This window comes from Chinchilla lanigera, unplaced genomic scaffold (assembly GCF_000276665.1).
Source record: "Chinchilla lanigera isolate Chin_1 unplaced genomic scaffold, ChiLan1.0 scaffold00029, whole genome shotgun sequence".
NCBI classification, from domain to species: domain Eukaryota; kingdom Metazoa; phylum Chordata; class Mammalia; order Rodentia; family Chinchillidae; genus Chinchilla; species Chinchilla lanigera.
This window is the reverse complement of record NW_004955430.1, coordinates 3,450,151-3,477,934: the sequence shown is the minus strand read 5'-3', so window position 1 is coordinate 3,477,934 and position 27,784 is coordinate 3,450,151. Positions and strand designations below refer to the sequence as shown.

The following is a 27,784-nucleotide window of genomic DNA, read 5'->3' as shown; positions in this document are numbered from 1 at the left end:
ATAGCACAAAGGCCTACTTACTAAGAGTCATATGCCTCCTTGAACTAATAGTTCCTGGTGACTTTGGACTCCTCAGTTAACATCTAGAGAGTTGAGCTGATCCTGGGTACAATCCGAGAACTTCAGATATTGAAGGAATTAAACAGGTCACCTGCAGGTTTTTCAGAGAACAACCTACACTCAAAGCAAAAAGTAGTAATATTTACAAAGCCCTCTATTATCATTTTATCATTAGTTCTAGCTTATTCCTGGTGTACTCTGAAGTTCTCCTACCATGAAGCCGCCATATTTTGCCTCCTGGCTACTCTTTATCTCTGGATCTTCTCCTCCCTTGGAAAAGAGTTTTGGAAGAAGACAGGAACGAGTTCATAACCTGATCTAGCCCCCTTTCTCCCCATACAAAAAATAGAGATAACACTATTTGCTAAAATGTCAATAATAAACAGAAACCAGAAACCACGGATACAGGGACTGAACTCATTTATGATACCCGGTTTTTTACTTCTGCTGCCCCACAGAGCTAAGCAACAGCTATGAGTTAGGGGCAAAAGTGAGACGTTAGTGCACAGTCTGCCCCATGGCTCACTCCTAGGAGGAGGGAACAGAAGCTCAGCCCATTGAGGGCTGACTCAGGAAAGGATAAAACAGATCAATCTCGCCTCTGCTGCCTACAAATGTCAAAAACTTTTTCCCCAAATGAAACTTAAGGGAAAACTCAGACACACAAGCAAAAGAGGGAAGGACAGAGGGCAGGGGCTCTGTGGGCAACACCAGCTGGAGGGCACAACGCCACTCCCCCTAGCTTCTCCCCCCAGCTCCAAGCCATGCAGTGCCTCCACAGGACCAAGGTCCAACCCTAGCTCATTTCACTGCTTCTCAGAGGACATGAAGATCAAGGAAAGAGGAGCCAGTTAGCACACAGCTGAGACTCATGACTCAGATGAGGATTTAAAGCACTGGGGGTTTAGCTCAGTGGCACAGCACCTGCCTGGCAAGCCCAAGGTCATGAGTTCGATTCCCGGTACCAGAAAAAAACTGAAAAAAAAAAAGAAGAAAGAAAGAAAGAAAAAAAAGAAAAGCACTTCCATTTTCCTTGGCTGAAAAGGCCAGATATCCACAGGCTATGTAAAAAGGCAAAAAGGAAACAAAGGCAACGATCCAAGTCATTCAGCCTGAAAACTTAACTCTGCTCCAAACACAGAAACTTGGGCCCTGATAAAAGCTGGACAAGAAATTCATTTAAGAGACCCCACAAAAGCCTTTCAGGGGCCAGGTGCACAGGCGCCCCAGTCTGGTCACATCTCTGCTTCACGACCCCGCCCCTAGAACCTCTTCCCTAATAACTGGAATAAAAATGCACCAGCTGTGCCGCAGATATTTTCAACCTGCTTCTGAGTTTTTCATGCAGATCTTTTATAAACTACATTTCCAGGGCTAACCTGGTGCGTACATTTATCTTGTAGTTTGGTGCGCTGGCACAGGACTCATTAAGCTTGTCTTTAAAAAGAACCGTTTTCCACCTCTAGAGGAGGAAGCAAGAAAGTTTCACTATTAAACAAGACATTCTGTGTTTACGGCACAGAATTCCTTCCTCGATTCTGCGTTTGCCCCCTCCCAGCTCTGGGAATCCCTCCCAGGATGCCCTGCTGGGCTCTCTCCACCTACAGTGCAATTCAGTAAAAAAAAGTAACCCCTACATTCTCAGCACCAGTGTGAAAGTCCTCCAGCTCTCATCAAAGATGAGCCAGATATGGCGGCACACACCCATAAATCCCAGCACTCTGGAAGGCTGAAGCAGGAGGATCACATGCTCCAATCCAATCTGGAAAATAGTGATTTAGTGAGACCCTGTTGCAAAATTTAAAATTTAAACAAAAGGGGTGGGTTGCTGATGTAGCTCAGTGTGAAAGCCCCGGGCTCAAAATTAATGACACTGCACTGGCACACAAAACTACAAGAGAAATGTATACACCAGTTTAGCACTAGATTCAAAAACAAAATGTGCAACTCCCCTCATGATAAACAAAAGAATTACCCCATTTCTTCTGGTCATAACTTCCAAACTAGAATTAATAAAACTGATAACACTGCAGGATCATAGGGAAAAGGAACCTCATACCTCGGAAACCTATCAAAAGGGGAGTTTTCCTGGAAAAGAAAAATTTCAGCTATTCACTAAATGAACACTGTGTCCTAGCCCTTGAGTGGTGATAGGGACTCCAATGTCCTTGCACTCAAGGCTCTCAGAATCTGGTGGAAGAGGCTGACCTTCTCAAAAACAACAAGGCTCTTTATTTCCAGAGCTTTCTTTAAAGTCAAGGACAGACCTGGCTGCAGAAAACAGATCCTAGAGACAGGCTAGAGATAAAAAACGAGAACCCTGGTGATCATATCATAACTGAAAGATTCTTTAATACTTTCTAATTATGACAGTGGAAAAGAAGGGCTTGAGGGCAGAACCTAGTGCCTAATGTGGATTAAAATAAATTAATATCTAAGCCCAGGCAATGTCTCCAAGAAGTTGTTTTGTCCATCTGTGCATCTGAAGTCTGATTTCTGTGTAAATGAAGACATACAATGTGGCATTTGGAGTGTGCATATGGCGAGGAGCCACAGGACCTGGAGTCTAACCTCAGTTTTCCCCCCACAAATTTGCGGTGACCTCTGGTGAGCCCTTTCTCCTGCCTGACATATTCCCTAGGCACATCTCTGGTGTGTAGTGTATTAGCTTGGTACAGCCAGTGTTTCCCATCACTAAGAAATGGTAGAATATCTTTGTATATAAAGCACTTCTTTTGAGAATTTGTTTTTTTCCTCTACCTCTGGTGCCCCAGGGGTCAATGACCTTTAGGATTACAGGCCCCTGAAATAAAGGTAACCCCCACACAAGGCACTAAGTGGGACTGGGCCAGAACCTTCCATGTCACTTTAGCTTTCCAACTCCTCCTGCCTCCCACCCCACGTCACTTAGCATCTGGGAAATTCTTAGAAGTAAGTAGCTTTTAAAAAAAGTACCTACCCAAAACACCACAAATGAATGCAGTCGAAAGAACTCAAGAGTTCAACATTTCTCCTAGTCTAAAGAGCAGATCAATTTATTCTTGGGGAGGGGGGAGTTAGCCTCTCCAAAAACAAATACACTCCTCTCAAGCATCTTTCGGCTCTCTTTCTGAGTGTCGCATCTAGTGGCTGAAGTAAGGGGAGGTACTCATCTCTGTCCAGGCAACAAAGTCCAGAAACCACACACAGGAAGCTTTTTTACAAGGCGGTGTGGTGGCACATGCCTGTAATCCCAGCACTCGTGAGGCTGAGGCAGGATTGCTGCAGGTTTGAGGCCACCCTGGATGACACAGAGAGTTCAATGCCAGCCTAAACTGCATAATGAAACCCTGTCTCAAAACGACCGAAAAAAAAAAAAAGAAGAAGAAGAAGAAAAGAAGCTTCTTTGCTGAGTGTACCACATGCCTGTAAAGACTGAGCATTGTAGGCCAGCCTGGGCAACTCAGCAAGACCTTATCTTAAAACAAAAAATGAAAAAGGACTGGAGATGTAAGCCAGGGGGAGCGTGCTTGCCTAGCATGTGCAAGCCCCTGGATGTAAGCCCCACTATCTCAAATAAAAAGGTACCTCTGGCAACAGGGTCCAAAACCATCGAATCTGAGTAGGCAGCTTACCAAGAAGTCCAGAGGCAGTGACATAAACAGGAAGTCTAAGAAGCTGGTGGACTAGAAGATCAAAACTACAAGTCTAGGGTACAAAACTGAGTCAGAGATAGAATACTGGTGGGTATGGCAAGTTCTGTTCAATAGAACTTGCTGAAATGGTAGAAATACACCACATTTATGCCAATTTAGTAATCATATAAGGATATGGAACAATAGAAGTTTAGCTTTATGACTGAGAAATTGTGAATGTTTAACTTTAATTTTTAACCTTCCCACCTTCAGAAACAGTGGGATAGAAATGGAGCACGCCCCAGTGTAAAAGTACAAAGACTTAAATTCCAGTCTTGATATTTTTAGACTCTGACCTTAAACAAAGACCCTCCTCTCTGACCTCAGAACACTCAAACAAGACAGCCGGAAGAGGCAGTCTTGGACACCCCAGCCAGCTGTAAGATTGTAAGGTAAAAATGCACATGACGCTAATTTAAAACTTTTATGCTTGAAAGATACCATCAAGAAACTGAGGAGACAATCTACAGAAAAGGAGAAAATGTTTTTAAATATTATATTTGGTAAGTGGTATCCAGAATATAGAGAAATATCATAATTCAACGATGTTTTTAAAAATCCACTGCAAGAATGAATCAAGGTTTGGGGAGGGGTGTGGCTCGGCAGAGTACTTGCCCAGTATGCTTGCGGCCCTGGGTTTCCTCCCAGTGGGCAACAGGGCAAGGCCCCCTATCTCAAATAAAAGGAAGGAATAGCAACTCAAATGTCTTCTATTAATTAAAGGATAAATAAAATGCAGTATATCCACATAGTGGAGCATTACTTAGCCATAAAGAAGAATAGAGTACTTACACATTCTACCACATGAATGAAGCTTAAAAACAGTACGCTAGGCCAGACACAGAAGGCCACATATGAGGTGTGATTGTAAACTATGGTGAATGTTTAAATTTTTAAATTATTATGATAAAAGACACATTGCCATTAATTCTCTTCAAAAAAAAACCCCCTCCCTCACTCAAACATACTCATCCCAACATTCTTGCCACATTCTGAAGCATTTCTGAAAGTCTTCTTTCATGAGTATCTTTAGTTCTGCTGTCACGGCTGCCTTGCTATCCTGAATTGATCCAAAATGTTTATTTTCATGGTCATTTTGACTTCAGGGAAGAGCCAGAAGTCACACAGTACCAGATCCAGGGGATAAGGTGAAGAAGGACACACTGTAATTTTGTATGAGCCTGCCTTTCTGCTGGGTGGCACTCGGCCGCAGCAGTTGCTACATTTTTTTTAATCACACTTCATACAGACACCCAAAAGAGGACTTCCAGAACAGCTTCAGAAAGTGGCGAGAACGATGGAATGTGTTTGAAATGAGGGGTAATATTTTGACAGGATTAATAGCAGTGTGTCTTTTAGTATAATAAATTGTTTAGTTTTTAAAATTTAAACATTCACTGTATATTTTGATCGCATCTTGTATTGCATGATTTCATTTATATGAAATATCCAGAACAGGCAAATCCATAGAGAAAGCAGACTTTCCTAGTAGGAAAGGAACAGTTAGGTACATGATTCTGGTGTGTTTAACAAGCCGAACAGCTTTATGACATTTGTAGTCACACTTCTCTAAGTCTGCATTCTTGTCTGGTCCTCTTGTCAGGGACTTCCCAGGGCTGGGGCTAGGGGAACTGGATGGAAAAGGTGGGTGACGGCTAATGGGCTTTCGTTTTTGGACATCTGAAATGTTTTAAAGTTGATTTTGTTGATGGATATAGAAAACCACTGAATTACATACTTTAACGTGGTAAATTGTATGACATGTGAATATCTCAATATGGCTGCTTCTCAAAAGAAAATTAGGAACATACCATCATCCCTACTCATTTTTTGTCCCTAGGTCCCAGTGCCAGCTGCTGGTGACCAGTGGTGATCATCTAAGCCTGGCTACAGAACAATGACTCAAGTCAAAGATGCTTTATTTAAACGAGGAGAAGGAGCCTCTTTTTAAACCAGTTTTGTTGTCTCACACAGCAAGGGTAAAGCTCTGTCTGTGACAGCTAAGATTAAACTGTCTAGCTTTTCTGGTATCAAAAATGCATTTCTTTAAAAGGCAAGAAAAAAAGAAATGCAGAAACTTACATATTCTTCTCAGTCAAGCCAATGAGTCCTGCTGACAACTGAAGTAATTCCATTTCTGTAAATAAGCCAAATAACAGCTGTGAACGGCACAATTACGGTGGTTCCCTAGGACCCCTGAGTCCTGGCCACAGCGAGGATGTACCTGCAAACTCCAGAACCGAACTCCTTGACTCTGTGATCCCATGAATGTGCACCTTACCAGAGAGTAGGTAGGGCCTTTAAAAACCAGGGTGGGCCAGGGATAAAACACCTCACTTTCCCATTCCCCTGGGGCCAAAGGCTAAAAAGAAAAGTCTAGGTCAGTGGTGGTGAACATTTTAGAGCTTCCAAGGATGACAAACAGCCAGCTGCAGCACGCATGCCACAGGTTCAGTGCCACTGGCCTAGGTGCAAGAACTCTTGGCACCAGAGAAAAAACAGACAAGGATGCAGACCTACAGAAGTGCTACTACAAATGCAATGAGGCTGTTTTGTTTAATAAACACACCAGGATCATGTAAATAACTGTTCCCTTCCAAGTAATAAGCTTGAGAAACTGGACACACAATTCTGTCATTTCAAAACATTTTCAAAATGCCAGGAAAGACCTTCTTCACAGCCCATGACACATTCCACTCAAGATTCCCAAAGGCAGGAAGACTTGGTTCTTTGATGATATGTTTGATTTTTCTTACAAATATCCAAGAGTTTTTCCCAGAAAATACTGGAGAATAAGGTCAGTAATAAGCCCGGATCATCCCACTGTTAGCCAGAAGCAAAGAAAAATGTAGAAGAGAAACTGGCTCTGAAAGCCATTCTGCAGACAAGTGCTATAATATCACTAGGATAAAGGTGCAGCCGCTAAGTGACTACTTTGAGAGGTACAGTTATTTGGTCCTACATGTTTTGATATTTTCAGGGAGCAATCACAGTCTCTTCCTAGGGCAACCTCTATCTCCAAATTCTGCTCCCAAATTAGAAAGAAAGACCACCAGGCCCCCATGAAGGGTCACGTCTGTCTTTCTGTCTTGCCATATGATCAGTCTCATACTGGATCCCACCATGAGGCCTTTGCCAGAGGCCAAACAAATGGAGCCACCTAATCTCGGACTTTCAGCCTCCAAAACGGGAAACCAAATAAACCTCTTTCCTTTACACATAAAAAAAAAAAAAGAAGAAGAAGAAAACAGTCAAAGCAATTAAAGCAACCTCAGGGTACTTCTGGCAGACACAGTGAAGCTTCATTAAACGGTCAGTTATTTACTGAGCATCCTGTGAAGGGGGATGCAGAGGACTTAAGAGAAAAGATTAGGCTCCTGCCCACAAGAAGTTCACATTCTTGTTAGAAAACCGCCTCAGATTAAACTCAAGCAAGGCTACAGTTCAGACGACAGGGCTGCTCACTCCCTGGGGGCTGGCCCATTTGAGGATACGAAGACGGCATCAGCTGATCTGACCTCCAGGGCTCAGCGTGCTGTGTACACAGCCATGGCTCACAGGACCTCCAGCCTCCGGCTGTGGCCAAATACATTATTTTGGTTTTTGATAACAAACAAAATGAACACAGATTGAGGACCAGAGTGAAGATGTACTGTTAACTATGCTCTGTTCACACTTAAAACCAGGAACTACCACTAGAGGCCGAGGTAGGTCACAAGCCTATCTGTTACCAGGCAAATCATTTGTGGTTTGCATTTCACAAGCTCAGGGAACTCCACAAATCTCAAGGAGCTCAAGAAACAGCCAGAACTTCCAGTAACAGTTGGCCTTTGAAGTCCTGAAGCAGACCCTGGAGGGTCAGGAAGGTGGGTCATCTCAAGTTCCAGGTCTGACTGGCATTTTAGACCCTCCCTTCCACCTGCTTCCTTTCTGTAACCCCAACCAGAACTGGCAGGTGTGACCCTTCTGCGTGGCACTCAGGAATGGCACTGGCATCATCGAGAAACAAGAAGGGATCTGAAGCCCAGAGCCCTGTGCTACTTTCTGGAAGGACTGGAGGAAAGGCAAGGCCTGAGTCCCTTTCTTGAAGTCACTGTTCAACAGACAAAAAAAAGGACAGTGCCTTACATGTGTGCGCTGCTGTGCAGATTGTAAAACAGCTACACACATCCCATTGGAATGTGTGCTCTCTGCTTTATGACCACTGGCGAAAGTAGGAATCCCACAGAAGTGAAGTTACAGAGAGGGAAGGCAAAGCCAGGTCACCTAACTCCAAGGCCAGCATTCTTCCCTGGACACTCCTCATGCTCACCGATGGGCAGTGCCGGGACGGCAAGTGAGTGTCGCTAGGCCTTGTGTATGATCTTGTGGATTGATTCCCTCAACCACGAGTTGTTTCCTTAACTCCTCTGAGCTTCATTTGCCTCACTGGCAAAATGGGGTTCTAGTAACTTCTGTAGGGCTTTTTCGGAAAAGACAGACAAGAAAATATATATAAAATCCTTACGTGGGTGCCCACAATCAAAGTGTGCAAGCCAGGACACACAGGCCCTACTCGGTCATTGCACACAGAGAAACACACTCCCACAGAAAGCTCAGTGGGGCAGTAATATCAACTCAGGGCCCCCAGTCGTGCTTGACTTTGCTCTCAGGCAATGAACTTCTAGCTACCGATACTTGGACCTCAGCAGCTGGACAGGGAGAGCAGGCAGCAGGCCACTCACTTGGCTCCCCCGGAAAGCAACTCCTGAGCTAAGAGCAAGAACAAGCCCTTTGCTAAAGAAAATAGATAGCAGGGTAGAGATTTAGCTCAGTGGTGCAGCACCTGCTTGGCAAGCATGAGGTCCTGAGTTCAATTCCTGGTACCAAAAAAGAAAAGAAAAGAAAACAGATAGGGCATGTACCTCTTTCCCCTACTGTGCATGAGGTTCCAATAAGAAAAAGGGATCTCATGCGAGATCACAGGGACTTATGGGCATGGTCTGTGACTGCAATTTTTTAAACCTTAAAGCATCTCGAAGAGATTGAAGAAATTACTTCAATGTTTAGATGGTGCCAAGCCCTCTAAACTTCACAAGGGAGGCTCCCTGGGACTACTCTGGACCAATTAACTAATGTCTTCTGGTAAATTAGGACTCACGTAGACATTACTGACTCCATATAGAGACCCTAAGCTAAAGGTGACACAAAGATCTCTACTTTACCAAGATGAGAGGACCAAGGCCATAAGAGATAAGAAAACTTATTCAAACACAAATCCAGTCAGCTGTAAAAGTGGGACTCAAGCAGGGCATGGTGGCACATGCTGTAATCCTAGTACTCTAGGAGACTGAAGCAGGAAGATCCTGAGTTCAAGCCCAGCCTGGGCAACTTAACTTGGTGATTTAACAAGACCCTGTCTCAAAATTTAAAAAGAAAGAAAAAATGGGACTCAGAGCTAGAGCTGTCATCTTCCAAAGTCTCTGTCCCAAGGAAGGAAGGAGTTGGATCAAAGCAAGCCCTAAAAGCTTGAGAAAGTGAGGCTTGATGTATAAGAAAATTAAAGGCTCAGTATTTGCAGTTCCCATACAAAATAAATTTTAATCCTCTCACTGATGTGAGGCAAGTGTTATTATCACTTCCCCCTGACAAGTGAGGTCAGGGACCACATGGGAGACTTGACCAAACACCAGGGTCCAGGTGAAGCCTAGCTCTAGTAAGGCACATCCCACGTGTAAGTCTAGGTGTCCCACCCAAATAACAAGCAGAGCATAATCCATGCTGAAAAAAAATAGCCTTGTGGGAAAGGCACATGATGTCCACGTCGTAGCTCTGCTGCGTAATCTTCGGTACATCATTTACTACCCGCAGCCCCAGCCACCATGTGAGCAAAATTCAAAAAAGCACTGTGCAAATGAAATCAGATGGAGATGCAAGCACCATGTCCACACATGGACATTAGCGATTATCATCATTATTCCAATTCTGGGAATTCCACAGCTATCAGGCCAGAATTCCTCAGACAACTGTTCTGCACCTTTGCTCTCATTTTCTTTTCACTTCTGAGCAACTTTGAAACCAAGCGATGATCAGGAGCTCCCACCTAGGCCAAGCAGAGAACAAGGGACAGCTGCTCCGGTAGGTTCCAAGCTAGCCGAGAAAGTAGTACAGCGTACAGAGACACCAACCACACTTCAAGGGTAGGGTGTTAAGCATTAGATTTCTTTTAGCCCTGAATCACTATGTAGCCTTCAATCTTCCCAGCTATGACAAAATGAGACCCTGACACTAATCTACACTTCTGCTTTCCTTGGTGGCCCCAGGGAAATAAGCCTGAGCTGTCGAAATGGATGTGTGGCATGGCCCTGGTCTAGGCCCTCCTACGGCAAGTGGGGTAATCCCTAGGTTACTAGCTTGTATCCTTACCAGGTCACTCCAACACCCTCTGTGACCTCTATTATCCTAGGGCACAGCGGACCAATAAATTGGGTCAGTCTGGTGAAAAGACATTTTTTGTAGCACAGCTTTGGAAAGCAAACCCCAAGCCAGCAAACTGTCTGGGAAACTTTTCTAGCATGGCTGCAGGGATTCTGCTGGCCCCTTGCTGGGTATTCAGGAGCAAGACAGCAAGTTTCTCTAAGCCTCAGTTTCTTCATCTGTAAAGCGGAGGCTAGAAAAATCCACTTCACTTGTCGGTTGTGAGAGCCATGGCAGTGTTATCCAGGCTCCAGGCTGACCCCTTCAGCCACTTCATTTTCTGTTACATGGAAGTAACAGACATAGGAAGGGAAAAGCAGCTTGTTTCTGTCACACAGCTGTGAAAGGCAAAGCTGGGGGCTAAGCCCAGGTCTGTCTGACTCCAGCACCCACCAACAACCTCAGTAGCACTCATCAAACCCCTGAAGAAAACTGTGAGCTCCTGGACACAGCACTCTCAAGTCAATGCTTTTCAAGGAATGAAAATGCAGTAAAATCTGCTTACTGCTTACTAAAGTAACAGTATTTTATGAAGCTAAATGGAAAAGGAGAAAAATGAGCAGAACGAGCTTTTGGAAGACATACAAAGAAAAAACTTGAGATGATTAAAAGTGGGCTTAATGAATTGCTTGCTTTGGAGACTCTTTTGTCACTCCTCCCCCTGCACCTGGGTCATATGGAAAGTGCCTGGCTTCCACCTGAACTCAAGTTACTGCAGTTAGTGGAAAGAGTGGACAGACACCCTGCACTAAGATCCCACTTGGCCCTTCTTCCTGTGTATCCCTGGAGAGATCGCACTGCCAAGTTTACAAAATGTACAATACCTCTGGCGGCTTACGAGGTCCTCTCCAATCCCAAACTCACTCCTGTCGGTCACCACTCAGAGTAAAGCAACACTAGGACATCCAACCTATTTTGCCTCACCTGGCTTTAGTGTATCAATTAGTTTAATTTATTTGGCCAACCTAAGGTACGAAAGGTTTCTCTGCCTGATCCTATTAGCACCACCCGACACAGTTTTGTAGAGAAAGATGTATTAAACATCTCTCTTTTATTAAATTCTTGCTAGCTGTCTTCACTTCCTTGCATTCTAATTGAAAATTTTAGATGTCTTAATTTCACTTTCACTAGATAAAAATTCTGAAGAGAGCTTTAGAGCCACCATTAATTTATATTTTGATATTCAGGATTTATGTAAGCCCAAAGGGAAGCTCACTTGTGCATTATCATAAAAAAAAAAAAAGACTAGGGGGATAATTACTGGTATAAAAGGGCAACATTTTACCCATTTACCCATTTAAATTGCTTTTGTACCATTTACAAGAAGTCATTGAAAAAAATAAAAGGAGTCATTGAAATATAAACAGCATTTCATTATGGCCCATTGTTATCTATTTGCTGAAAAACATTCAAGGATGTCTTCTCTTAACATTATTGGCCACTTCCTGAGATTAGAGAAAGACAATAAAATCTCTTCAAAAATGTGGGGCCTCTGTGGAGGGGAATGAGGGTTCTTTGTACTAATTAATTAGTGAATTCATAACATTTCTTTGTATTCTGACTAAAACCAAGAAAGCACAGTGAGCAAATGTGTTCAATGGACTGTATTTTACACATAATGCTCAAATTTCTTCATGAATAATTACATGATAGCTAGGTTAAACTATTCATTTTCAATCTTCCTAGCTTTAATCCTGTATTAATTTATATGATCAAAAAGTAAAGTTCTTTTAGAATACAGAAACGCTTTCATTCATAATACAGTTTACTGTTGTGCCCTAACTCTTTAGGAAAAAAAAATGTATGCAGAGAACATCTGCTTGCGCGGCACTTCTGACTCTTACTAAAGCATCACAGAGACATGGCTCAAGGCGCCCCAACAATGAAGCTGTACTCTACAAGGACCCATGCTGTAGATTCCTCCTTGGATTTGGTTCTCAGAAAGTGCTCTCTGAATGCATGCCGTTGCTTTGTTAAAAGAATAAAAGAAGGCCGGTATAAGTCAGTTCGCAAGCCCTTTGGCTGCCACAGCTGGAAACCTAAAGGCCAGTGGAGTTATGTGCTTACAGTCTACTCACCGGATGCACCTCGGAAAATCTACTTCAGTTTGAACCCTAACTGCCCCATTCTTCACCACATTCCACTTTCTAACCCACCCCAGAGCATTTAGAAGCAGAAGGGGCATAAACCCTTTATAAATACCATAATAATAATATTTTTCAGTGTGTGAAAAATAAAACTGCTATTATTCGAAGAACACCAGACATCAGAAATCACCAGATTGAATATTTTTTTTCTTCAACATGGCTACAAAGGCAATATTCATCTCAAAACTAAAGTGCAGCAACCAATCATTTCCAAAGGAAGATTTGGGTTCTGAGTTAGAAATGTATTTGCCTAGTAACTACCTACAGTGACTATTTCACTTGAAAGAGCTACAGCACCCAAATTCATGGCGCCCAAAGCAAACAAAAGAATGCATTCTGGTGCCTTTTATCAGGTCACTGGTTCAGAAAAGATTTCAAAAATCTAGTGCTCACGCTCATGGACTTCTGCTCCAACCAGACGATCCAGGCTGCCTACTTACAACCAAGAGAGGCCACACCCTGCCTCCCCAAGATTCCTTTTCCTGTAGCCTACGCTACACAATAAATGAAGTCACACATTCGAGTGAAATGACTCCTGATCTCAAAGACGTATGTGTAGGAATAAAACTGGTACATATTTAGTCAAGGGCAATGTGGCAGTGAGAATGAAAATTAAAATTGCATGTACCCTCCAACCAAGAGTGTTGACTTCTAAGTACTTATCCCAGAAAAATGTCTACTTGTATGCACAAAGAAGCACATGAAAGGATACTGAATTTCACATTGTTTAAAACAGCAAAGTTTTGGGAAGTAACTTAAATGTTCGTTAGAAAAGAAACAATTAAATAATCCAGGATTTGCTCATACATGGAATATTTTTATAGCAACTAAGAAACTGTTAATTTAAATCTCTGTGTATAGCTATGGAAAGATCTAGCAGGCAATTAAGTGGGAAAAAAAAGAAGCTATACAATAAGTGTATCATGTTCCTACTTGTATGAAATTTAAAATACCCAAACTGGTGTGGGGTGTGTGGGTATGTGTTTCAAAACACACAGATTACATACATATATATATATAACATACAAATATATAATGTATTTAATATATAATATACTCTATTAATATATAATAATAGAATATATGTTTTATATATTATTATACTATATTTATATATATTTATATATATAAAAATGAAAAACAATTCTGAAGCCGCACACCAAACTCACCATTGAAATACAAATGAATTAGGTAAAAAGAGGATGTCACTTATCTGTATTTAATTACTTAAAAGAATGTATCTATGTATTTTTGGTGCACAGCACATTCTGAATAATAACATATTAGGAATGAGAAGTATGAAAAACAAATGCGTACTGCTGTTCTCTAAGCTCACATTATGAGTCTTCCTTAATGAAAAGGCAGTAGCAACACAGGGACCCGCAGCCAAATGGGCTAGAACTCTGGGACACAGGGCTGGGATGCTCTGCACGGTGTGTCTCAGTAGATATTTGCCGAATAAAGGTGCTTCAGTTTTCTTATGAACAAGTGTCCTTCCAGCTCTATAAAAATATGCTAGACTGCCCCATGGGCAAGGGAACAGGAGGCTGGTAGGCTCTCAGAAGCTGACGACAGCAGGAAGGAGGAAGAGAAAGGCTGTGAGCCTCTTGCCAGCTGTGTGAATCCCCAAGCTACGCAAGGCCACTTCCTCCTCCCTCCTTCCAAGCCGGGCTCCCTGCAGGGCCATCCCTGGCCAGGGTCCACACTACCTCTGAGCAGTCTGCACCTGCTCCCCTTCTCCAACCCCTCAGTTATCTCCAGCCTGACCCTCACATTCACCCATTTAATATTTTCAACAGATGCCCTGGGATTTCTAAAATTACCACCCTGCCTGCAGGGAACAAGAAAAAAAATAGCAGAAATAACTGTCTTGAGGTTCTGGAGAATATAAAAGTATTTTTCTCCAGCCCGGACAACATCTGAGGCCCTTCTTCATCCTACAAGGTCTGTACTGACAACACCCACCCACCCTTCCCCCACCTCACAGACTCGCAGATGCATCACACATGCACACGCGCGCACACACACCCTACACACGAGTGGGGACCATGACTGACCACCTCCAGCACCTCTATCTCTTCCCCACCTTCAGTTATTCTGTTTGCTCTCGTGTCATTCATTTCCAGCCTCCCTGTCCAACCAGACATCCTCACTGACCACAAGGATGGCAGCTAGGAGAATACCAATTCATCTGAGTTAAAAGGGGAAGACACCTTCATCAACTTTGCTTATTGTCATCACATGAACAGAGGAGCAGGACTTGGGATACATGCTCTACCACTGCTGATGGCAGACAGCCCCAAGAGTCTGCACATGGTGGGAGGCAGAAACGTCCACCCGAGGGTGGTCTGCTAACCCCTGCACTGCCCCTGCCCCCGAAGGGCCAGGGAAGTGACATCGCTCCCAACAATGCATCTGTCCCCTTCACAGTAACACTGTGCACTGTGCCGACCGCCACAGCTCTACAGCCTCTGCAGTTTCTTAGGGAACTCTCTTTGACCAGGAGCTGGTCAGGAGTTTTTCTCCCCACTCCCAATATTTAGCGAGGCATAAGTGTCTCCACCGCTCGGCAAGTTGCCCCTGCTATATCAGGTACTTCGCACATTTTGCAAACAAAGTTAAATACTGATGGGGAAGGTTAAAAAAGGAAACTTCTCACCAATCTACTACAAGAATCGTGCTTCTCACACAATCTTTTTAAAAATGCTAAAGCTGAGCTGAGACAAAAAGGTACTGCCTTTCCCTACATGCCCTCCCACAGAAGGGCTGAGGAAGATGCACGCTGAAGGCAGCCCTGCTGCTGACCCACAGGCGGTCAGGCAGTTCTGGTCTCAGAAACCTGAGGTGCAGGGATGGAAGCCTGAGGATATTTTTAAGCCCCCTTTCCAGTTTTGCCTACTGAATTAAACCGCTGGGGGCGCAGCTCAGTGGAAGAGCACTTGCCTCCATGCACAGGGCCTAGGCTGAAAGCACTGAATCCCTCCCGACCTGCCCCCAAAAAAACATGCAACCAAACACACACATTTTTCCTAAGGGTTCTGGCTAATATTCTAACATATCAAATACCCTCACTTTAAGGGAGTTTCATTTGTCAAAGCATTGAGCAGGGAAAGTCCCCGAATAAGGTCTAACTATACAAGAGAAACTCCCATTCTAATAAACCAAGCACATGAGGACACTTCCTGAATTCTTAAAGAATTTTAATAGCACAAATCTTAACTCTTTAAGACTTAAATTTTATTTCTGAAAAACCACCAATACTTAATGAAAGCAACGTCTGTTCAATAATAACTCAAGCTAAGTAATCTGATATCAAAGAAGACAAGATGAACTGGTTCACATTTTTTCTAGGACCTCAGTTTGGGTAAAGTTTTATGACACAAGTCCATCTACTCTGGTCATTCTGTGGCTCTCCCTACACCAATCTTAATATCCACTGAAAAGAACTATTCACAATGTAGCTAATGAACAACACCAAACACAGAAATCAGCACATGACAGGGATTCAAAAACTGTCAAGAAACACTCTTCTTTCTTCTCTCCTTGCTTCAAATATAAAGAATTAAATTTGCCAAGAAGATACAATCCTGAAATTAAAGGTGAACTCTGACAGGTGTTCCTGCTATTTTATTAATATTGGACAATGAAGGTCAGCCTCTCAGGAAAACATTAATCATTAGCCAACTGTTGAAAATTAACTAATGATCTATAAGGGCACACTATGGAGCCTTTGTGTGGTCATCCATTTATTTATTCACTTGTTCAATGTGCATCTCCTTATGTTCCTACTATGTACCAAACACAGAGTAAGTTCACAAAGGTACAGACCTGAATCAGGTTCAGCCTCTAGGAATGCATATTCCAGTTTTATCCAAAATCACTCAACTAATCAGCCAAGCATCTGTCAGACCCCAAAGCCCACTACAGAACAACCACAGCCAAACCACTTTCCATAGGAGTTACAGAACAAGGTAGAAAGGGGCTGACATCTGAAATAGGAGCGTTTACCATGCATATGGGAGTGCAGTGAGAAAGCAAGCATGTAGGGGGGTATGCAAATAGGGAATGGTCAAGGATCACTGAAATTGCACTGAAAAAGGAGCCCATGAGCTGTCCTTAAAAAACAGACAGAACTCAGGTAAGGCAGAAATAAGAAAGTACAACTGAAATGGAAACACGTGGAGAAATGACAGTATAGGTGGAGGATAGAAGTAACACCCCATTGGCTAAGCCCAAGGAGGCACGTTATAAAACTGTGTGTCAGGTACTACATGACAGTTTGCCTGACTCTGTGCAAAACTAAAAGAAGCCAAACTGTATGAACACACAGATCCGGTCAGTGGGTTTGCTTTTTGTGCACTGTTAACATCGTACATAGGATCTCAGCCATGGTAGACACAAAGCAATCACAGTAAACTGTCCCACACATTCCTGGCCACTGAAAGGCATTCAGCCCCACAGACAAGGGGCCACAGCCCAGCACAGCTTTCCAGAGAGGCTGCCTCTACTCTTTGCTACAGTGAGTCCCAGGACCGGAGCCCAAAGGATATGAAGCTGGTCAGCTCTGAAGGCCCCTTCAGGCCGGTGGTCCACCAGAGTCACAGATCACAAGCTCTTCAGGAAGAAGAACTTCTAACTCCCACTCATTCCCTGCCAATGACCTCCAAGGAGTTCACAGCAGGACTTTACATCTAAGAAAATCCTAAATGTGGCTCAGAGGAAGGAAGAGGCGAGGCGCTCCTAAGACTTGATCACGTGGTAGTCATCACCATTCTTCACTGAATTTCTACTGTGTACTGTTGTGCCAGCCAGGGCTGGGCATTCAAAAATGGTTCACCCCAAATTACATTCTGGAGATTTTTAGTAAGATAAACATGTGCATATAAGCAACAAAAGTACATGGTGTTTACATGCAAGGTGCCTCGAGAGAGGGTCACATGAGATTGCCCCCTTGGACTAGGGACAGAAAAGGCCTTATGAAAGGGGCAAACCTTGAGATTATTCTCAAGCAGCTTCAGACAGTGGCATACGAAGAACAGGTGGAAGGGAGAAAGAGGTATTTCATACGGAGAAAGTGTCAAAGAAAAGCCAAAAAGTGTACAAGTAGAAGAAAGGGGTGTGGAGGAACTTTCAGGAACCAATGGGAGAGGGAACTCTGCAGGAGAGGAGTAGGGGGTAAACTAGAAAAGATCAGGCCAGGCCAAGCTGAGCCTGGTCCTGGGGTCTGGCCTTTCCTCAGTGGGTAGTAAATAGCCACTGAAGCCTCAGAATCTCTCCTCTAGTAACTCATTTGACACTGATGTGAATGGCAAGGAGGGGAAAGATGTGCAGGATTTTGCAGAGGCAAAATGCCAACAAGGAGGCAGGCATGCTGGACACACCTGTAAGCCCGGCACTCTGGGGCCTGAGGTAGGTAGATCCCAAGTTTAAGCCCAACTTGAGCAACTTAATGACTTATCAAGAATCTCTTACAAGGCCATGGATATAGCCCAGTGGCACAAGCACCTGCCTGGCAAGCTCAAGGTCCTGAGTTCAATTCCCGGTACTAAAAAAAAAAGGAACCCCTGGCAAAATTTTAAAAAATAAAAAGGGCTAAGGATGTAGCTTAGTGCAAAGGTTATGGGTTCAACTCTAGTACCAGAAAAATTAAAAAGTCTACAAGGTAAAAGTGCAAACATACAGGCCTCAATAACAACATGAGGGGAAGAGAATGGCCAAAGACTCAAAGACTTAGCAAAACTTTCTGTTCAACAAGTATTTATTGAGCACCTGGTATGAGCCAGGCTATTTGTCAAAGAGACGAAGGGGCACAACTCCAGGGAGGTCCCGCTCTCCAGTCTCTCAGAGCAGCTTTAGAGGTGGGTGGAGTTTTCAGCGGACAGCAAGAAGGTCTGAACTGGCAGTGGGGAGCCCCATTTGGACATGTCTAATTTGAGGTGATTCAGCCCACTAGGCAGCCAGAGGCAGCCTCTGGAGGAAGAATTCCAGGAACCAGCTGCAGATCTAACACTGTTCAACCACATCGGTTTGCTTATGAAAAACTGAAGGCTGGGATATACAATAAAGCAGTTTTCATCACAGGAAAGTGTGACTTGTAATCATCCTCACCCTGATACCTGATGGAGAAGAGTTCCCCTCCTCAGCACTAATAAGAAAATAAAATAAATGATATATACTTTTAATAAACAGAAGTGAGAAAACGCTGCTACTGACTTGAACCAGGAGGGATGATATTGTGGGAACTGAGAACGCTGCACAGTTTCCATGGCTTCAGCCTCCTCTCGTCCCTGTGAGTCCGCAAGCGAAAACTGCATAAAAACTTACATTGTTTATACATTTTTTTAAAAAATCTAACTCTGGGAAAACTTATTGCCCCAGAGGTAGTCTCCAAATCCCCAAAGCTGGCTGAGTTTCATACAAACCGGACCAAACACACACAGGACCCATGGGGATGGACATATTTCTTATCCAACAAAAGTAGTGATTTCACTACAAATGACCAGAAACAGGCAAAAACACTGGCCATAAAGCTGGCCCCAAATCTCACTCTAACTGCTCGTCATGCACATTTCCCACTGAGCTATTAGGCAAAGAAAATCACCAGCTCCCCGACACGTACAGCTTCTCAACCTGTGTCAGCCTCTGCCCTTTGTTTTGTCATTCACATGAAATGAAAAGTATTTACTACAGATGAAAAATAAGCTTCGTTCAGCTGCCTCTAAACTGATCCCAAAAATAGAGCAATCACTTTGGTACAAATTGGGTCAAATGTATTAAAAAAAAAAAAAAACTGACTCCCTGTCGGGAGGACAGACGTGGCATGGGACCTTGCTCAGGGTCAGGGGGATCCACAAAGATCCTCCCTTCCCACAGGGGGAAAGAAAATATTTAAAGAGTGAGGCAGTGTGTAAACTCATCTGGCTATGTGACCATCCGAGTGAAAGCAAGACAGTAACTTTAGTGTCATGAGTTTCAGAATATCTGGTAAAGAGGTCAAATGAATACATGTTAATTTCTACCAAGGCCTGCCAAACTAACACACTGTCAGCCTCCCCTGAGAACAAACCCTGGTGTCTAAGAATTATCAAGAAAAGATCCATTAGGTGGGTCTGCAAGGGGGAAGAAGAAAGATTTCTCTGATCCCTGTATTTTATTCCTTCACTTCTTAGTTGAGAAACCAAATGGTCTGACAGCATTTATATTAGTGCTCTAAATTTCCCTGGAGAAAAAAATCAGAATATTAATTGGCTTACATATACAGCTACATTAATTATTCCATTGATCTAAATTAATCTGCCTTTCTGAAAGGTATTTATTTTCTAAGTTTGTTTAATCATGTTCTCTTCAGCTACAAAAAGCAACAAACTGGGTCACCATCCACAATGTTAAATTTGGTAACAAGGCTAACACCATCTGTGGCCTAGACTACGATGATCTATCTCCATTGATGGGAAGCTTTTCACTACTTCTGCCTTTCCTTTAAAACATTCATCTAATATCACATGTCCACAACCATATCAAAAGCTATTTTAAATGTTCAAAGTTATACAAATAATCTTGAGCATAGTATAAATTTATACCAATAAAAAGTGTTTATAGGTGTATCCAACTCCCATTTCCAGCAATATCCAAAATGTTTTGAAAATTCTCTACAAAACAGCCAACCAAAATCTAAATTCAAATAGACATCATGTTATGTCTGAAATATGCCCCAAAACTGTAAATGTAATAAATCCTGTCCATGAACCATTAAGGCTAAATGCACGAGTGCATACTTTCACTTTTTTTGAAGGCAGGAGAACCCTCCCTCACTACAAAGAGTCTAGCACGTTTGCCTTTACAACACTGTTAAGAATAGCCTGCCGTACTAAAATACAACTTCAACATGAGAAACTACCTAAAAGAGGCAAAAGCAGAATAATAGAGTTTCCTGTCCTCCAGCGCTGGTTCTCTCCTTCCTGAACCATTCTGCATGGCCTCCAATTATAAAGAACTTACCCTTGCAAGAAGGATTCCATGGCATCTAGAAAAACCCTGAAATGGCTTCTGACTCATTAAAGAAACACTACAGAATGCCAGAGGTAAAACAATGCTAGTGATCCTCTTAGCCAATCCCCCTAATTACCAGGTAGGAGAACAGCAATGCAGATAGGGTATGAGAAATGCCCCAAAATACAATCAGTTGACGGCTGAGTAGGACAAGCTCCTACTCTCAGTCTAGAACTCCTATACCTCTTTTCTTTTTAACATTGTTAACTATTCTCAAAGCAAGTTCCATGGAACACTGGTTCTATGATATTAAAGTCTTCTGCCAAAAATACGTTTCAAAAATCTACAATTACTTTTAGGGACTAGCTGGGTTAAACAAAATGAAACCTGTTTTTTAACAGCAAAACTTCACAGAGCTTTTACTCAGCTAATGTGCACTATAAATCTTTAAGAGGGTAATAAAGAAATAGAAGTACCCTGGTGTCTTTAACTCGTTTTATTTGGGGGCATTTCCTAGGACTTAGTATAACAACTTCAGTATTATACTGTTTTCTTCTCCAAATTATGCTTTATGCAAATTTATTGGTTTCACTGTATTCTGCTTCTATAAAAATTAATAGCTCATGTACAAAATCTATAACTCTTTATTTACCAGGAAAAATAACCAAAGTACACACCCCTACCAAATAACAGTGCGCTTTAAAAAAGTATTACCAGGAAAACATGCTAGGCAGCAAAAGCCATGTAAAGAAAAACATCACTTTAAAATTTGCTACAAATCTCTTCCATAAAAACTTCCACATCTATTTATATATAAGATTCATGACTTAAAATACTTTTATTCAGTAAAAATGAGAATGTAAGTTTTTAAAAAAACAAAACCAAAAATAATTGTTGCAAAGCTGCAGAAAACATCACACGCATGTAAATTTCAAACACCCAGAAAGCCAGCTGCCAGTTTAAATACAGAGGCAAATGATAACTATACACCACAACAAGCAGGAATTCTGCAGACACTTACCAAGTTATGATTTGTTGAATTAGAATCATCTTCAGGGAATGGGATGTAAATAGCTAAGGCCACACAATTGGCAAAAATAGCCAATAATATAAATATGTCAAATGGTCTGAAAATTTTTGTTAAGGTACATATGTATTGCGCAAACATAAACCAACCCTCAGCACGCTCCAAATCACAGCACGTCTAAATTGCTTTTAAAATGAAAATAATACACACAAGTCATTTTCTGACTAATTGCTTTGAGAACTAGATTTATAGTAGAAGTCACAGTCAGTGGTCATCTCACATAGGTTACCCTATCAAATGACCTCTCCGTGTCCTTTTCTTCTGTTGCAAGGATCATGTTACATTCATTCTTCTACTGCACATTGTATATTAAAACCTAAAAGTACTGAGCATCCAATTAGGGCACAGTGTGAACCAGATTTCTGCTTCTTAGAGCTTGAAAAACAAGAGCCTTACTAAATTCCCAGCTGTTGTAGACACAAAGAAGTACCCCTCATGGGGTAAATCTCCTCCATAGATCCTTTCCTCCACGTGTTAAAGCCATGTTCTCCGGGCTATTCCTAGCTGCATCAGTCTAGATCGCCTATCTGGATCGGGCCAGGCAAAGCCACTAGGACCTCCACTCTCCCTGTGACTCTCTCATGCATGTTCCAATACCTCAGATGCTGTGTTAAGCCAGCCAGACTCCAGCTCCCTCCTCTGCTTTCTCTACTAATCAATAGCTATAACTGTTTCAGATTAGAGCTGGACTGGAGCTCAGTTTATAATGTGCTGTTGCTGAGTTCAATTTATAAACAAATTCAATTAAAAACCGTAAGAAATCAGCACCAGACACTTTCAATGTGGGCTTTAACAACTTTAAAGCTTGGAGGTCCAGCTGGAAGAATCACTTTGAGATCAGCCTTCATCAGATAGTTGCTAAAATATTCTGGTGTTATTAAAAGACACTGATTGTCAAAAATGGTGAAACAAAATTTGACAGTCACCAAAATGACTGATTTTCTTCTTTTGATTTTCAGCCTTTCTGAACATGGAGTTTCAGGAGCACTAACCTAATCTATAATTCCTGAGCCTGATTTTACAACACTACCTCCCTTCTCAAGAGGCAAGGTCGTGGTTTAACTAAATCCCTCAAGGTACTAAAGATTCAAGAATATGAACATACTATTCTCCACTCATCCTAACACTCTGCTGGGAAATCCAAAATGATGCAAGAAATAAATACCCTTTACTTCTCTGGAGATAGCTTAGGCTTCATAAAACCTCAGCCCCTTTGAAGAGGTTTGATAACTCATGGGAATAAGAACAGGAATAACGTTATGCCCTTACTAACTTTGATGGGTTTATCTTTAAGCCAGTTAACCTTAATCCATATTGATTCTCTTAACTCATCTAGTGTTATAAAATCCAACTTTAAAAGAGTTCACCTTAAGAAGACTTCAGAATTTTCTTTTCCTTTTTCCTCTTAGCAGGTTCCCACTGAAATTTAATGTCAATTTCCCCAAAGTTATTCTCTACAGAAACACAACTGGTCCCTCCCCTCTTCCACATTACCATTCTCCCTTTTTTGATTTCCTAATACTTATAAACTACAGATCTGAAAAATACTGACATTGTTCAGGAAAGCTAAGCATAGTATTTTTTTCTTTATGTTGGTCCAAATTTAGTTTACAGACATCTGTGGATACCAACTCACTGCCACAAGATACAGGCAGTTCTGATCCTAGCAATTTCTTCTGTTAAGGTGAACACCTCTCATTCTATCTCTGCAGAGGACTTTCTGCCTTGCCTGTTCGTAAAAACAAGCTAGACTCATTCTTCCTGTGCTGACTGGGCCTGACAAGCTCTGGCTTGGAGAGAATTTCTGTACCCTGCTCCCTGAAAGGGAATGGAATTATCGTTTCAAAAAACAAACAGATCACATATGATTTAATAACTTCCCATTCTACAAACTGCCCCACTTATAAGTAGACTTCTCCCTGAACTGGCAGCCACATGCCCTGTTTCCTGTACACATGTGTCTGGCAACTTAGGAAAGGGAGCCAGCAGAGTGATCCAGGAATTCATTTTGTACACAGAAATTGCTATGTACAAATTACTGTGCACAAAGAGACTCAGCACTGGGCCTCCCACCTCACTCCAAATAAAATTAATGACCACACTGAGAAGTCTCAGAGGCACGTCAAGCCAATCTAAGGAAGAGAAGATCTTTCTGTCACGTGCAGCTGCTGCTCATGACTGCAGTGAGGCCACTGAGGCACCTCTAAATTCTAGCTCCCTCCTGGCCCGATCCACAGACTAGAGAAGAACTTAAAGAGAACACGAACACATACACACACACACACACGCAATCACAGCTATGTGAGAGACACCATAACTCACTCTAGAGAAGAGACATCTGTTCTAAAAAGAAAAGGCCCATGAAAACCCTTCAAATTCTACCCCAGCATTCAGCTGCTCTCTCCAAAACCTTTCTAGACACTTGCCTCATTTTAACTTCTGCCCACGAGCAGAGAAAACTGCCGCCCTAAAAGGGCATATAAATAACCATCTATCTGGGTACACAAATTAGTAGGGGGTTCCAGCCCCACCTTCTAGATGGCTACCAATACCTACTTATAACATGGCCTATCTTTCTGGGTCTCATGGGAGACACCCAGTTCATACTCCTATTCATGGTTAGGAACAGCTCTAAGGCCCCTATCAGCCCCAAAAACCCTTCTAGAGAAAAGAAATGCTTTATTTTACTCAGGCCAGTGAGTCAACTAACTAATTAGAAAGGTAGTTGCTCAAAAAGAAGGCTTTCATCCACCTTTTCTGAAGGATGGTCTCCAGATTCTAACAAGGAGTACAAGCAGGATAGTTTTCCAAGATCTAGAACATGACTACCATCCTGGTGCATTTGGAGCTCATTTTTTAAAAAAGGAGACACCCTGAGAGGTAACTTCAGTCCAAGGACATAGGCGGACATTTTTTTTATAAAGGCAGCAACTGTAAATTCCTTTACCAGGAGAACTGTTCTATAACCCAAAAGGACTCAGGAGGAAGAGGCTTGTTCCTGCATAGCTTCCTCATGCTCATGTTTCAAATGCTTTTTTGCAACTTGTCAAAAGGAAATTCCAGAAAGTCATGGCACTGAGAAGACAAATAAATAAATAAAATATACTCCCTCCCTCTGAAGCAAATGTTCCCATTTGCAGCTACCTGAACAATTAGAATCACCAAATGTCAAGCTAGAAGCAAACTTAGCATTAACTGTAGTTGCAGAAGCAAATTTCAAACATCAGAATGAAAAGATTCCACTAAAGGTCACTCCTAGTACAGTCTTAGTACACCGTCTCAGCCTTTTTTTTTAAATCAGCACACCTCATCTGCAACAGGTTTAATGCATACCACTGCCCAAGAACAAAAGTGGATTTAAAACTAACCATCCAATATCCAATGACCAAAGGTTAGTCTTATATTTTAACTCTCTACCACTTTGAAGTTTCAGGCTGCACTCTCCCCAACGCCATACACACACACACACACACACACACACACACACACACACGCGCGCGCAGTAAATATGTATCCCCTCAGAGCAACCCCTCTGCAATCTGAGGAGATACAGAAGTTACATACCATGAAACCCCTGATATACAGCTTCTCATTCCAGACTGTTACAGCTTTGTGTCATTTCCGAAAGCAAATCCTTTTAAAGAACAGACGGTAAGACAGAAAATGAGAAAAGACTCCCCCCCACCAAAAAAGGATACTTCCATTCCACTATACTAATGCAGGCTCTTCGGATGGGGTTATTGAGTGATAAACAGAAAAGGGCACGGGCAGGTCGGCTGTTGGACGAGTTACCCTGTTTTTTGCTCTTGGCGTATTGCTGACGTTTTCTTTGGGAGAGAGATCCTACAGGTGGGGGCGCGGAGGTGCTCATAGTTTGGGCAGCCTTGGCCTGTCTAGCAGCATCGATTGCAGCTTGCCAAGACAGGACAGTTTGCTTGGAGCTATTCGGCTGAGAAGTTGGTCCTTCACCAGAAAGAGGGAATCTGGTGCCTCTTGCATAGTTTGCCTCTGTGAAGAAGAAAAAGAATGATTTTAAAAAAATTGCAATTCAGTAGATGCAGAAAAATGCAAAGGTTGTCTCCCATCCATAACAAGGGAAATCGTTCCTATGTGCCCATTTTGAATCTCATGTCCTATTTTTCAAAATCAGGGGTTTGGTCAGACAAAGCAGCAAGAAAAGTCCATAGAGTTCTGCTGTAAACACTAATCACACAGGATTATTACTGCTCTATACCCAAACAGGTTAGTACCCCCTCACATCCATGTCTTTTACTGTATTTCTTCTGACAAGCTTAGGTCACTGCCACATTTATTCTTCATCTTTTCTGACTCTAAAAATCCATGTATCTCTTATGAGTTAACACATATGTAGAACAGTTTTTCTCTAAAATAATTACCACCATCACACACACACACACACACACACACACACACACACACACATACACGAAAAAACAGTGCCAATAATTCAATAGTCTTAATCATCTTCAGGGTGTTACTCCAACATCTTTCCAGTCACAAATACATTTTTTCCAGCATGGAGAAAAAAAAAAAATTTCACTTGCACCGGGCAATACCAAAAGCCCCATAACAAATATCTAGATTATATACTGACACTTCTTGCAAATGAAAATTCATGATGCTTGGGACTCATTTCCTCCACAAGCTTCCGAAAACAGAAAACATCTTTAGGGCTTTTTTGCATTTTAAATTGCAGCAGCAACAGCAGCAGCAGCAGCCGCCGCCGCCAAGCCAGCATCCAGACAGTATGCCTGCACCCCTACACCTAGGACAGACATAATGGATAATGCCTGGGGCTCCCAGGGCCCAGCAAGAACCATCTCAAGAGTAGGCTGGCACCCAGGTGCACGCAAGGCAGAAATCCCACGGGACCTCTGTGTGAGAAGCCCCCGACACTTTGGGTCAGGCCATTCCCAGGCAGGTCCCCCAGCCTCCTTGCTCAGACAAAAGTCAAAGTGAGAGAGGTGGCAGAGAGGTAGTGGGATGGGCATTTGCAAAACCAATCATGGCTAAGTAAAGAGCCAAAGCAAGCACAGGTCTGCCTGCCTAGCAAGCCTGAGAAGGGAGCAAAGCAGGCGGGCAGCAGACAATCGGAGCCCAGGGATGAGTCGTGCCAAGCTTTTCCCTTGGGGAGCGCTCACCCGGAAAGGCTTCCAGCCTACCCGGGCTGGGGGCGCCAGCCACCTGGGGGGGCGGGGGAGGTGAGGGAGCCGGCTGGCCAGTAGCTGCTCCAGCCTCACTCGACCCAGCCCGGGCAGGCATGGAAACTGCACGTGGTGCTGGGGCCGAGGATGGGGCTGACAGCCCCACAGCGGCAGCGACTTCCCGGGCATTGCTAGGTTACCGACGACGTGTGCACGGGAGGTGCTGGGAGCAGGAACAGGCGCTCCACCCGACCCCCTTCTCCCAGATTCCAAGACCCGGCCTCCCCCACTACAGGAGGCTGTGTACGCTTCACCCACTGGCGCGAAGGGCAAAAATGGACAATCCCAGAATTTTCCGGGATGGCACCAGAGACCTTCTTCCTAGTCAACCAGGGGACGGAGGGAGGAGGGGAAGGCGAGGAGAAGCTGGAAAGGGGCTCGGGCTGAACACGAACAGCCCCCCTTCCGTCTCTGGGGGCGCTGGAGGAAAGTTGAGCCCGAGGACACTGAACCCGAAACACCTCCACTCGCCACCCCTCTGGCTGCACAGCACCCCACATACTCAACGGCCGCCCCCACCCCACAAATGCAGAATAACTCTGACATTCAGGGCCTGAAGGAGAGAACCGAGTGGCTGTCACGCATCGTCCCTTTCCGTACCGATGACACCGAACTGGAAGCATCCTCTCCAACCCCCTCAACCCACCCAGCGCCTCCGAGGTGGGGGTGGGGGCAGTGAGAAGGAACAGGGGGTGGGAAGAGGAGGACCATGACAAGGATTAGATTCGGCAGCGGGTGCCCAGGCTCTGGCTGCTCACCGTTCGCGTGGTCCGCTTGCTGCTGCCGTTGATGCTGCATTTTTTTCATCATCATCATCATCATCATCCACGAACATTTATTGAGCGCCTACTGTGTGCAGGGCACTGTGCTGGGCGTTAGGGCGGGGGAGGAATGGGTTGAGGGGGTTACAGATAGGTAGGAGCCGCGGTCCCTGCCCTTATTCTCGCTTCAGCAGGGGGTGGGGAGGGACAGGGACAAATAACAGAAAATAAGGATAATTTATAAAAACCGCTCTCCACCCACACTCTTTTTCAAAAACGGAGCAAAATAAACTTTTTTTAAAAAATAAAATCAGATGTATATATTATCTTAGTAATATATACATGCAATTTTTTTGCTGCAAAGGAGAATTGGCTTGGTCCCTCC

General features: G+C 43.2%; 1 protein-coding gene across 10 annotated transcripts in view; it reads right to left on the bottom strand.

The window, feature by feature from the left end:
- The window catches only part of Cacna1d (calcium channel, voltage-dependent, L type, alpha 1D subunit), a gene marked incomplete at its 5' end in the record, with an annotated part of 346,833 nt that extends 319,049 nt beyond the window's left edge, over positions 1–27,784 (bottom strand). For all 10 annotated transcript variants that reach the window (XM_005387369.2, XM_005387371.2, XM_013515608.1 and 7 more), the window contains 3 exon segments: positions 21,348–21,453; positions 25,112–25,421; positions 27,397–27,784. In XM_005387369.2, coding sequence (XP_005387426.1) covers positions 21,348–21,453; positions 25,112–25,421; positions 27,397–27,463 — 483 coding nt within the window.